The sequence below is a fragment of the Brassica napus genome, chromosome C8, assembly GCF_020379485.1.
Source record: "Brassica napus cultivar Da-Ae chromosome C8, Da-Ae, whole genome shotgun sequence".
NCBI classification, from domain to species: Eukaryota; Viridiplantae; Streptophyta; class Magnoliopsida; order Brassicales; family Brassicaceae; genus Brassica; species Brassica napus.
Genome location: NC_063451.1, coordinates 23,780,933 through 23,793,252, shown reverse-complemented (window position 1 = coordinate 23,793,252; position 12,320 = coordinate 23,780,933). Strand labels below are relative to the sequence as shown.

The following is a 12,320-nucleotide window of genomic DNA, read 5'->3' as shown; positions in this document are numbered from 1 at the left end:
ATATGCCAAAACACGACAAATTTAAATGTATCTATCTCATTTTTAGGTTCACGTTATCCGAAACTAGTTATATTAATTTCTCAGTTATTATCATCTTAAATTTATTTAGCCATAATAACTGAATCTAAACGGGATGGGGTAATCTACTTGGTTGACGATTAACACTAGAATCAGATTAAATATGTGGCGTTGTGATCGAAGAGTTTACAGGATACAGCCAAAATCTGGTTTTAAAACTCAAATAAAAGAGTTTGTAATAAGAATAAGATCATAGAGAGCAATTTGTCCTCTCAAAATCCTCCGACCTCTCTCTATAGTTTTTAAAAGTGAATCGTCTGTTCACCGACTCCGGCGGCTTCCATAGAGCCAGAGTCGGGTATAATCTTTGTACTTTCGGCGCATGCACAATCTTACCAGCTTAGTTTGAGGTCTGGTTTTGTTTGAATCTAGTTTTGGATAATTGATTTTGCATGTTATGTTTGAGGTATCTTTGGTCTTCTCTGGACCGATCTTCGACCCTTCCCGATTTCTCGAGAGCGGTTAAATCCGGAGTGGTTTAGATTCACTCCTTGTCTTCTACTTTCAGATCTGATCGAGATCTTCTTTCATCTTTCTCCACTTTGGTGTTTATTGTCGTCTCTCCGCCATTGCCGAATCTGGTCAAAGCTCAAGAACTTGAAGAGTTCTGTTGCGCCGGTGATTGGAGCTGTTCTTAATATGCTGGGCTATTCAATATAGGAGGTTTCACTCTTTGATGGTTTTGTCTTTATGGCTCCATCATCTTCTCTCCCAAAGATTATCTGGTTCAAACCGACATGCAATATTGTTTGAAGGATTTTGGATTCTTAATTAGATCTCTACTTGTATTATGTTAGTTTGTGTATGTTTTAGACTCTTGTTCAGCGTTTTCAAATCGTCTCCCATGTGTGGGCAAATGACTCTGGAGACTAATGTTAGTCTGTCGGCTCTGTTTACCGGGATTTCCTCCATCAATCGCCGGTCTTTGTGTAAAAGATATGATAATATAAATATCTTTTAGTGAAAAAAAAAAGAGCAATTTGTCACAAAAAAAAACATTATAGAGAGCAAGAAGGTGATAGATAGATGCGGCGACGCTGGGAGGGTTTGATACTGTTTTTGTCTTCTGCGACTTGACTCGACAACTGTTCCGTTGCATGTTTAGTCGCGTTGACATGTGTCCATGGCCTTGTCCAAACCATAAGAGCATGGTTATTGGGGGGAGTTCTTAGGTTGGGGTTTTAACAGTCAATCCAGTTGTTTCGTCGTAAACTGAAGTTGCCAAAACATCAGTTAAAAACATCGCATTCCTATAGAACGCTAGACAGATAAGAAACCTGCATCGCAAAAACTTGTATACATCACCAGTCTCATTAGTTACTCACCGTTACAAGCACACTGCCTCATAAAAATCAAAACTTTCCACCTACCCACATTCGAAAAAGGTACAAAATCGAAGTAGGAGAGAGTGGTGGCACACCTGAGAGAGATCAGAGAGGAGAATGGCGGCAGTGATGCCGCTCGAGTAAGCAGTACATGTTTTCAATACACTCCAGGCGATCCATCCCCAGCCCGGACCACTAGCCTCAGCCATGGCTTCGCTGGGATTCTTCTTCTTGCTCATCACATCCTCTTCCTCCTCGATTTCGTCTTCTTCCAGTGAAATCACCGATCTAGCGTAGTCGATGAAGGCTAGAAACGGGATCTTCAACCTGGTCGTCGATTTTGATGGGCAAGTCTCCGTTTGAATGCCCCATCAGGGAAGCTCTCAATTGCTGATTTCAAAACCCTAAATTCGCACAAGAGAGTGACTCCATTTTGGAGGAAGCACGAGAAAAGTGAGATGGAGAAGAAGAAGCAACAGCGGAGGAAGGAGAGGAGAGAGTTTAGAAGAAACGTCTCTTGTTTCCCTTAATTAAGATACGTCCCTTATGTTAGTATGTATTTTTGATTTTGTTTTAAATCAAAATTTACCTAAGAGACCCACTAAAAGCTTGGGATAATGATGCTCTAAGCTCCCGGTTCAGTCATTCAATCAAGCTCATCCAAAAATGAATATTTTAACTGAAGTCTTTATTAATATGTTTTTGTTATTCTATTATAACATGAGATTATTATATTAAAAGCTTTATAACCTAGCCATTTTGTTTACTTTAGAAAATATTTATATTTTAAAAATTTCTATTTAGTGTAAAAATATTACGTCAAACAATACAAACAAAAAATATGATGGGTCTATTCTTAAATATGATGAGTAATTAGCAATGGAACCTATGATGGGTCTTCCTTAAAGTTTCTATCGTTGATGAATTTTGACTTGGTTTTGACTAAGATCTGAGTCTGAACTTTGAATGGTATGTTTTGATTATTATTTATTATTATTGGGTTGTTCATTCAGATGAATTTGAACAACGTCAAAGTTCCGAAGGTGCCAGGTGGTGGTGCTGCATCTGCGTTGCTTAAGGTTGGGATTATTGGTGGGCTCGGTCTCTACGCTGCCACTCAGAGTCTCTACAATGTCGACGGAGGTCATCGAGCCATCATGTTCAACCGTAAGGTTAGTCAGTGTTCTCTTCTTCAATATGGGTCTTTTTGAGCTTTTCTAGTGGATGAAAGTTTCTCCCTTTTAATGTTCCCAACGAGATCTCATGTGTTAGGTTATCGGTTCTGCAATATTGTTGTTCAACTGTTCTCACTGAGCTTATGTAATACTTACTATACAATCACAAGTATGGAGTTGTTATTGCGCAGGTTTACCCTGAGGGTACACACCTTATGGTTCCTTGGTTCGAAAGACTGGTCATTTACGACGTTCGTGCACGACCTTACCTTGTTGAGAGTACATCTGGAAGCTGTGATCTCCAAATGGTAACTTTTGTCACCTTTTTTTCCTTGGATTGGAAAATGTGAATTCTTTACTTTTATGATATGTTACTGTGGTGTAATGTCAACAAACGACTTCATAAGTTTTCTTGAAATTTTCAGGTGAAGATTGGGCTGAGGGTTCCCACGCGTCCCATAGCAGATCAGTTACCTGAGATCTACCGAACCCTTGGTGAGAACTACAGCGAGAGAGTTCTGCCTTCTATAATCCACGAGACTTTGAAAGCTGTTGTTGCTCAGTACAATGCAAGCCAGCTTATCACTCAGAGAGAGGAGCATACAAGTGTCTGTCTAAATATAGGCATATGTCTTTTTCCACATTCTTAGTAAGTCAGTTATCAAATATGTTTTTTTTTGGGCTGCTCTCAGACGGTCAGTAAGGAGATTAGAAAGATTCTGACTCAACGAGCAACAAACTTCAACATTGCGCTTGACGATGTGTCCCTCACCACCCTGACATTTGGGAAATAGTTCACCGCAACCATTGAAGCAAAGCAGGTGGCTGCTCAAGAGGCTGAGAGGGCTAAGTTTATCGTTGAGAAGGCTGAACAAGACAAGAGAAGTGCAGTTATCCGCGCCCAGGTAAAGAGAAAACTCTCTACATTCTCCAGTTTACTAAGTTCTGAGACTCTGATATGATTGTGTGACAAAAATTTCTCATGCCTTTTGTGTAGGGAGAAGCCAAGAGTGCTCAGCTCATAGGTCAAGCAATCGCAAACAACCAAGCTTTCATAACGCTCAGGAAGATTGAGGCGGCAAGAGAGATTTCTCAAACCATAGCACACTCGGCCAACAAGGTGTACCTGAGCTCTGATGATCTTTTGCTTAACCTACAGGGGATGAATTTGGAGGTGGATCCAAAGAAGTAGAAGGCTTCTTAAGTAAAACCCACATCTGGTCTGTGTGTCTTTTCAATTCCTCTTGCATCCTTTGAACAAAATATGAGACCTTTGGATTGTTATATACTTTTTAAAGTTGTTCTTGGGATCTCATTATCCCATCAAAAAAGGAAGAAGAGACTGTTTTTACTGAATGAGTCAATTGTAATAAACTTATCGTTTAGGAGAGATTAAAAAAGGTATTGAGACTTGAATTTGGAGTTAAATGGCCACATCTAGCAAGGACAATGTCATTTGGCTAACACTCTTTGTATGAAAGTCATCTTGCAGATGCAGTAGCAAGCAGTAAAACATCATTCTATTTATAACACTTTCTCTGAAGAGAAGCAAAAGTATAAGCTCAAGTCCCTTGACTTCAGCAAGCAATCATGTTTGATGCTCGTCTTCTTTGCTTTCTCCATGTTCGGTCAGAACGTGATCCGTTGTTTATTCAAATTCCTTTCGAAGAAACCAAGGGGCTCCTTACCGATTTGCCTTTCATCATCGTCGTTGTTTGTGGTGGCTTCTTCCTCACACGCCGTCATGGCTTCTCCCCTCACTAACGAATACTCTTATATCTCTAGTCAGGGAACAATAAAAGACAAACACTTTTACATCTTTATTTCCTGCTTGTTGAGGACATGTACCAAATCTTGAGCGAGTTACTAAAACTTTTTGTCCCATAAACATCAAAAGACAGAAGCAAAGCTTTTGAATCATCACCCAAGAAGCTTCTTAAACCCAGCCTTCTGTTCTGCAGATAACCTAGCTGGAAACTTGACGTTGAACTTGAGGATCAAGTTCCCTTTCTTTGTCTGATCTTTCTGAAGTGGCATCCCCTCTTTAGGCACCACCTCTCCGTACTCCGGATGGATCACGTTTGTGACTGGGATTGTAAGCGTCCGACCATCAAGAGTCGTTAGGTTTACTGTGTACCCTATTAGTGCATCAGCTAATGAAACCTTTTGTGTGACAATCAGGTCGTTTCCCTCGCGTGTGAACACCAGATGGGGTTTCTCGTTGATGATGAAGACAAGATCAGCTGGAATCACTCCCGGATGCTCGTTGCCTTTCTCAGGGAATGTGATCTTTGTGCCTTTCTTCCATCCTGGTTTCACTCCAATCGTTAGAATCTCTTCTGTTTGCATTACTTTGCTACATTTTAACAGAAGACACAAAAGAACACAGAGATTAGGTTTTGTCAAGACTACAACTAGTGCCAGCTCAAATCAAACAGGTAACTAACTGATCAATGACAGAAATGTCCATACCTTAAGATAGATACCACTCCTTATATGTGACTACTAGTAGATAAAAAATGGTGTGTGAGTTTGATTTCTTACCCGCTGACATCTACAGTCTCCCTTGAGATCTTCATCTTCTTGGTGGTTCCCTTGTAAAGATCTTCAAGGCTACAAGGTAGCTTGTTCTCGATTGGATCCACTTTCCTAGCTACAGTGTGATGATGCATCGATCCACCACCAACACTTCCTCTTTCACCAAACGAGGCGTACATATCATCACCAAACATGCGGCTAGAGAATCTCTGCCCTCCACTGGCACTAGCGCTTCCTCCTCCACCAAACGGGTTTGAAAACCCGAAAATTTCAGCGAATAAATCATCTGCACTCGTCGGGTTGAATCTGAAAGGTGAAGGTCCATCTCCTGATGAAAAGAAGGAGGCTCCACCAGCAGCAGTAGGAAGTGGCACGTTCCCTTTGAGTCCTTCCTCACCGTATTGATCATACAACGCTCTCTTTTGAGGATCACTAAGAACCTAAACAACAACTCACATAGAAGAACAATATCAGCACACATAAAGTCTGAATCAAAGTAAAGAATACTCCTGAGAATCCTAACGTTACAGACTTGCACTAATTGCAATGTATAGAGATGCCTCAAGAGGTTCTCACTAGTTTAATGTATAAAGCAACCATCTTTAACTTTATACTAAGATTCTAATGACTCAGGAACTCAAAATCTGAGAAACCCACAAGCCCAAACATCAGCAACTCGTGAAATCAGCAACCAGTGGTCGTGAAAGTCGACAAATTGCATCCTCAAATCGGGATGAAAGCAATAAAGGAATCATCTTTTAGATTGACTCATAGTGAGAAAATCACATCGTAAGCTTCAGAGACCTGTTTGAACTTGGACTCATCGTCTTTTTTGTTGGTGGGGTTCTTGTCGGGATGCCATTTCATGGCGAGTTTTCTGTGAGCTTTCTTAAGGTCATCGTCGTTGGCGCTTCTATCAACCTGTAAAGCCTTGTAGTAATCCACACCCATCTCACCACTTCCTCCTCCTTCTTCTTCCTCTCTTTTTTTTCTTTCACGTTCGATGTTTCTTACTTGTAGACAATCTACACGATCGTTGGGGATGATTGGTAAGTGCTGTAGCTTTATATTTTTTGCTGTAGAATTTAATCTGTAGATTTATTTGCTGTAGCTTTCCTTGCTTTAGATTTCTAAAGCACTAATTTTTTGCTCTGGAAATAAAGCTCTCTACAGCCATATTTTGATTTTGCAGAGATTTTTTTGTTATGAGTTTTTTTAAGGAAAGCAAAGCTTGATTGATTGACATATATAGCTGTAGACTAAATTGTGGCTGTCCAGAGCATCTACAGCCCCAACCAATCATCCCCGTTATCTCTCGACGATGACGGGCTACTGACGGTGGGAAGTTTTACCCTATTCGCTCTCTTTTCGGACCAGGCATATCGAACCCGTGACCTTTGACTCACAAAACTAACGCTTTTATAATCCCAACGTCGCCGGTTCGAAAAGCCTGGTCCAAACTTTCCTTTATTTTCATTTTCCGTTGGGAAAAAAAAATAATAATGGATACGGACCATGGCAAAGAAGTCTGGGCCAGTGATTAGCCCGATTAGTTAATGGGCTGAGCCTATAATCTTCTCTGTATATATACTCTTATTTGTTTTTTTTTTCATTTCATTTTTCAACAGTTTTCTTCTTGCCTCTCAGAAAGCGAGATACTTGCTCTCTAACGTCCACTTTCAAGAATTGCTCGATTTCATTCTCGTCTCTTTCGATTCTGATGGCTCCAGTTCCGGATCCGAATAGCGTTGGCGGTGGTGGTGCGAAGCGAGATGAAGCTACGACGAAGGTTAAGCCTCCCAAGAAGAAAGAGGAAGATCTCGTAAGTTGTATTTCGCATTCTCTTTGAGAAATTTTGCTTCGCTTGCAGAGAGAGAGAGAGTTGTTTAGTATCGAGGGTGATCAGAATGAAGATTCACGATTACATCAATGTAGCTTCGTTCCAGAGATTAGTTGATAAGCTTTTCGCTGATTTTGAAAAGATTCGTCGAAGTTTGATGACTAGATGACTCAGGATCATGTGATATTGTAGTCTGAAGAGGACTTGGAACTAAAGCAGAATCTGGAGCTCTATGTTAAGAGGGTTCAGGACCCCAATCCTGAGTCGCAGAAGGCCGCTCTTGAAAGCATGAGGTATAGTTCTTGTATCTCTTTAACTGATCCCCAAATTGATTAACTGGGAAAAACTTTCCTAGATTCGTTTTCGAAAAATCTAACCTTAGAAAGGTCTTATCTTTTTTTGTCTGTAGCCAAGAAATCCGTGCGTCAACAAGCTCCATGACGTCAGTTCCTATGCCTCTCAAGTTCCTCCGTCCTCATTATGGACCTCTTAAGGATTGTCATCTCAAAATGGAGGAGTCTGATCTCAAGGTAGTCTTCTGACATTTCAAAAAACTACCACCTCCTTTCTCTCTCTCTCTCTCTCTGCTGTGCATAGATTAAGGATCGAATTTCATTTATTTGCAGAAACTGTTGGCTGATATACTCTCTGTCCTGGCACTGACCATGTCTGCTGAGGGTGAAAGGGTATGCTTCCTTGCTAATTTTAGTAGAAATTTACTAGTAAAGTTTCCTTTTTTTGTTATGCCTGAAGAGATTTGTTATTTGTTGTCTTCCAGGAAAGCTTAGGATACAGGTTGACTGGATCAGGAGGTGACATCGGATCGTGGGGTCACGAGTATGTCAGGAATTTGGCCGGAGAGGTTGCAGTAGAGTATACCATACGTCAGGTTACAAATTGTTTCTCCTCAAGCAAATCAAATTTTCTATTTGGTTTCTGCAATATGGTTATATGCTTGTTCGTTCTTTTTTTTTGTTAAACCAGGTTCAGGAGTCCTCTATGATGGACTTAATGGATCTTGTGCGGCAAATAGTTGCTTTTCACATGAAGGTGATGTCCTTCTCATGCTTACTTTTCTTGGTTCGTCGGCCCCTTGTAATAAAAAAAAGGGTGCCTCTAAATTAACAAACTTTCGTTTATAGGCTTGAGACTTCCACCTCTTGTGTTTTCCTATCTGGCTACCTCTGAAGGATTCCGTTTTGTTCATTGCAGCATAATGCAGAAACTGAAGCTGTTGACCTCTTAATGGAAGTTGAGGATCTTGATCTCTTACTTGACCATGTAGGCCGCACAAATTTCAGGAGAACTTGCAACTATCTCACGAGTGCAACAAGGTAATTTAAATATGACTGGTGTTTCACACTCATTTGTGGTTTTTGATCACTCGTACTATAATTTTCTTATGTGACAAGCTCGCATAAGCTTTGCAATTGGTTACAAACACCAGACCCTTTGACATTGTATGTTTTTGTTTTTTTTTTCAGGTACCGTCCATGGCCGGATGACATGGTGGCTTTAGATATTGCTTACATGATCTACATGAAGTTTAAAGCATATCCAAACGCTCTGCAAATTGCACTATTGCTTGATAACATGCAGGTCTGGGTTGTAATCTTCATAAAGAACTTAATATCCTCTAAGTGATGTATTTTTACTTACATGATAAGACACTTTCCGTATTGCAGTATGTGAAGAAAGTGTTTACTTCATGCACTAATCTACTAAGAAAGAAACAGTTCTGCTACATGATTTCACGTCATGTAAGTGCTTAATGATTAACATCACTACTATACAGATTCAGTACCTGGTGATGATTCACTTTCATATGTCTCTTTTTTTTCTCTTGTTATTCCCCCATGCAGGGCATCACCTTTAACCTTGACCCGGAGATGGTTGAAGATGAGGTTGACAGATCAACGTTACAGGAAATTGTTAACAACACTAAGTTGAATGAAGGATATCTGACCCTTGCAAGGGATATTGACGTTATGGAGGCCAAGAGGCCCGAAGACATCTACAAGGTATGTCAGGTTTATTTGGTTACAGGATCTGTTTTTGTCGGTGTCTCTTATCTGTTCGATAAATTTTTTGTAGGATCACTTTCTTAGAGCTAACCCTGGCCCAGTTGCGGATTCTGCTAGACAAAACCTAGCTGCGACTTTTGTGAATGCATTTGTAAATGCTGGTTTCTGCAAGGTACGATTACAGATTCTTATTAATGACATTTTGTAAGCTCGGCTGCGCGGTTTGATAAATATGCTTATTGCAGGACAAATTAATGACAGTGCCATTAGATTCAACCAGTGGATCTGATGGAAACTGGATCTTTAAAAATAAAGACGATGGCAAGACCAGTGCATCTGCTAGTCTGGTATGCCTCTTCTTACGTGATAGATTGACTAGGAGTGTTCATATCTTGGAACTTGAAAATTGTAACACGAATTCGCTGTTTTCCAATGCCTAGGGTATGATTTCCTTGTGGAATGTGGAAGCACTTGATGAACTCGACAAATATTACACTAGCAGTGATAAACGTGTGAGAGCTGGAGCGCTACTGAGTGTTGGGATTTTGAATTGTGGCATTAAGAGTGATTTTGATCCTGTGAGTTAGATTTCTTTTTCAGTTTTTTTGGGAAACTCTCTGCACATATACTCTTCTTACTCACCTTGGACCTTTCTTTCTCAGGCATTGGCTCTTCTTGAAGAATATATTGATAACGAGGATTCATCTGTCCGAATTTGTGCTATTATGGGTATCGGGATTGCTTATGCGGGTTCCCAAAAAGATCAGGTGATGAAGATATCTACTTTACCTACAGTGCTATGCTAAATGTTTCTGTTGACGAGAGACAATAACATGCTCATCATTGTTTGGACAGATAAAAAGCAGCTTGTCTCCAATACTGAATGATATAAAGGCACCTCTCGATGTGGTTGCATTTGCCGCACTTAGTTTGGGGATGGTTTATGTTGGTTCGTGTAGTGACGAGGTTGCACAATCTATTATGTTTGCTTTGATGGATCGGAATTCGGCAGAACTGGGTGAAGCCCTCGTTCGATTCTTGCCTCTTGGTCTTGGACTTTTGTACCTTGGCAAACAGGTAGTAATTGATTCATTTCTTGTTTTGTCTACCCGAACGCTATCTCCCTCGCTTATCAGTGTCAACTTGTTCCAATATATCGAACAGGAAAGCGTAGAGGCTACCGCAGAGATTTCAAAGACCTTATGTGAGAAAATCAGAAAGTGTTGTGAAATGACCCTTCTTTCCTGTGCCTATGCTGGCACTGGGAATGTCCTTAAGGTATCTCCTCAAATGTATTGGTGGTTTAAACTATACATATTTCATTGCCTTTCTAGTGTAGTTGCTGACAATTCACTGTTCAGGTGCAAGAACTTCTGGATCAGTGTGGAGAGCATCTGGAGAAAGATAATATCCACCAGGGTCCAGCTGTGCTTGGAGTAGCGATTGTTGCTATGTCTGAAGAACTGGGTCGTGATATGGCGATCCGTTCTCTGGAGCACGTGCTACAGTATGGAGAACTAAACATTCGGCGAGCAGTGCCCTTGGCCCTTGCTCTACTATGTATATCAAACCCAAAGGTGAATCTCGATTAAAAATAATCTGATTTTACTTTTCTGCTTATAATTGTGTTGTTACTCTCTCTAATATTTTCCATAATTTCAGATGAATGTTATGGATACATTGAGCCGGCTTAGCCATGACACAGATTCAGAAGTAGCCATGGTGAGTTTCTCATTTCGCCACTCACACGGTTGAGGGTGTAATAGTTAATTTTGCATTGACTTGATTTGCATCGTTGGAGGGCTCTGATTATTCAACTGACTCCTATAGGCAGCAATTATATCCCTTGGTTTGATCGGCGCTGGAACCAATAATGCAAGGATTGCTGGCATGCTTAGAAACCTCTCCAGCTTTTATGAGAAGGATGCCAGCCTCCTCTTCTGTGTAATGTGTTACATTTTATGTTTCCCGTTTCGTGAAATAAATACAGTGTGTCTACTTATAGGCTTAGTGCTCATTGTGTTAAGTTCGCAATGCAGGTGCGTATTGCTCAAGGACTGTTGCATATGGGAAAAGGTCTCTTAACTCTCAATCCCTTCCACTCCGACCGGGTCTTGCTATCCCCGTACGTAACATTTATTTTGTGAACACTTGGCTTTGACAGCTCCACTTTGTGAATCCGAAGCATCATGGGTGTTGTGTGTATTTTTTTTTTTTTTGTATTCAGAACCGCACTTGCTGGTATAATGACATTGCTGCATGCATGCCTTGACATGAAATCCATCATACTGGGGGAATACCATTATGTGCTCTACTTCCTCGCTTTGGCGATGCAGGTGAGTGCAGTGTGTTCTATACGAGTACCTTTCTTTTAATAAATGGATTATGCCATATTGTATCTACTAACGCGATACTGGTTTGAGTGTATAGCCAAGGATGATGCTGACGGTGGACGAGAACCTGAAGCCCATCTCGGTGCCAGTGAGGGTAGGACAAGCGGTTGACGTGGTTGGACAGGCAGGTCGACCCAGGACAATCACTGGGTTTCAAACATATGAAACACCTGTTCTACTTGCTGCTGGGGAGAGAGCCGAACTCGCAACCGACAAGTATGTTGTTCCTCTAAACCACTTTCCTAGTCGAAACAAAACTTTGTTACATATATTGGAATCTAAAAACTCCTTTTTTTGGGATTCACAGGTACATTCCATTGTCTCCCGTACTAGAAGGTTTCGTCATATTGAGAGAAAATCCAAACTACAGAGAGGAATGAATCCGAAGATTGAAGTTCCGAAGCATTTGGATACTCTCAGGAACAGCTTATATGGTTTCATGTGCATAATAGAATAGAAAATGGTTTAGTTGACAAATTCCTTTTGTTAAATCGCTTATTTCGTTCTATAGTTGATATAAAAAAAGGAATTAACCTGCTTTTCTAAATGAACTCGTTCTACATTTCTCCTCATTAGAAAAAAAAAAAAAGATAAGCTGTTGGCTTTTTGGTTTACTGCCCAGCAACTTCAGTTTGCATTGGCTCGAGGGCCGGTTAGCTTAAAAATAATTTAGGGGCCAATTTCGTTGAAGTTCAGTTAGTTCTGATGGTAAACTTGGTAATTTAGGGGCCAATTTTTTTTATAAAAATTTTTATAGGGCCAAGAAAAATTAGTTGCTTCTAACCTTATATGCACGGCTCTGAATCCAACATCAAGTTGTGACATGCAAAAGCTCTTCGTTGTTGTCTTGAGGGATTTGGCAAAAAGAATTCAATATAAAATGTTAAGAAGGTTAAGAATAATTCTTTTTTTTTTAATTCAACACGAAGAACAATATTAAGAATAAT

At 40.3% G+C, this 12,320-nt stretch overlaps 2 protein-coding genes and 1 pseudogene across 2 annotated transcripts; 2 read left to right on the top strand and 1 right to left on the bottom strand.

Moving 5' to 3' along the window:
* Positions 1 to 2,416: 2,416 nt before the first annotated feature.
* On the top strand, positions 2,417 to 3,957 carry LOC106414341 (annotated as a pseudogene).
* A 388-nt stretch (positions 3,958 to 4,345) lies between these two features.
* On the bottom strand, positions 4,346 to 6,720 carry LOC125575605 (dnaJ homolog subfamily B member 13-like). The gene is made up of 3 exons (XM_048765801.1): positions 5,903 to 6,720; positions 5,123 to 5,556; positions 4,346 to 4,934 (listed from the first exon to the last, which is right to left on the bottom strand). Exons 1-3 carry the CDS (start codon positions 6,065 to 6,067, stop codon positions 4,499 to 4,501), a joined length of 1,035 nt encoding a protein of 344 aa, XP_048621758.1. The 5' UTR covers positions 6,068 to 6,720; the 3' UTR covers positions 4,346 to 4,498.
* On the top strand, positions 6,719 to 11,920 carry LOC106412473 (26S proteasome non-ATPase regulatory subunit 2 homolog B). Its single transcript, XM_013853388.3, has 23 exons — positions 6,719 to 6,938; positions 7,149 to 7,249; positions 7,366 to 7,486; positions 7,583 to 7,642; positions 7,735 to 7,845; positions 7,941 to 8,006; positions 8,169 to 8,290; positions 8,441 to 8,555; positions 8,642 to 8,716; positions 8,819 to 8,977; positions 9,051 to 9,152; positions 9,226 to 9,327; positions 9,421 to 9,558; positions 9,643 to 9,747; positions 9,836 to 10,057; positions 10,145 to 10,258; positions 10,342 to 10,557; positions 10,643 to 10,702; positions 10,811 to 10,924; positions 11,020 to 11,105; positions 11,208 to 11,316; positions 11,411 to 11,589; positions 11,681 to 11,920. The coding sequence occupies exons 1-23, from the start codon at positions 6,837 to 6,839 to the stop codon at positions 11,751 to 11,753; spliced, it is 2,652 nt and encodes an 883-aa protein (XP_013708842.2). The 5' UTR covers positions 6,719 to 6,836; the 3' UTR covers positions 11,754 to 11,920.
* The last annotated feature ends 400 nt before the right edge of the window (positions 11,921 to 12,320 follow it).

Coding starts and splice junctions, on each gene's coding strand:
- LOC125575605 (XM_048765801.1), bottom strand. CDS start 6,067: ATGGGTGTGGATTACTACAAGGCTTTACAGGTTGATAGAAGCGCCAAC. Junction 5,557..5,902: donor AGGTCTCTGAAGCTTACGAT/GTGATTTTCTCA, acceptor GTTGTTGTTTAG/GTTCTTAGTGATCCTCAAAA. Junction 4,935..5,122: donor GAGACTGTAGATGTCAGCGG/GTAAGAAATCAA, acceptor GTTAAAATGTAG/CAAAGTAATGCAAACAGAAG.
- LOC106412473 (XM_013853388.3), top strand. CDS start 6,837: ATGGCTCCAGTTCCGGATCCGAATAGCGTTGGCGGTGGTGGTGCGAAG. Junction 10,058..10,144: donor TTTTGTACCTTGGCAAACAG/GTAGTAATTGAT, acceptor TATATCGAACAG/GAAAGCGTAGAGGCTACCGC. Junction 10,259..10,341: donor GCACTGGGAATGTCCTTAAG/GTATCTCCTCAA, acceptor TTCACTGTTCAG/GTGCAAGAACTTCTGGATCA.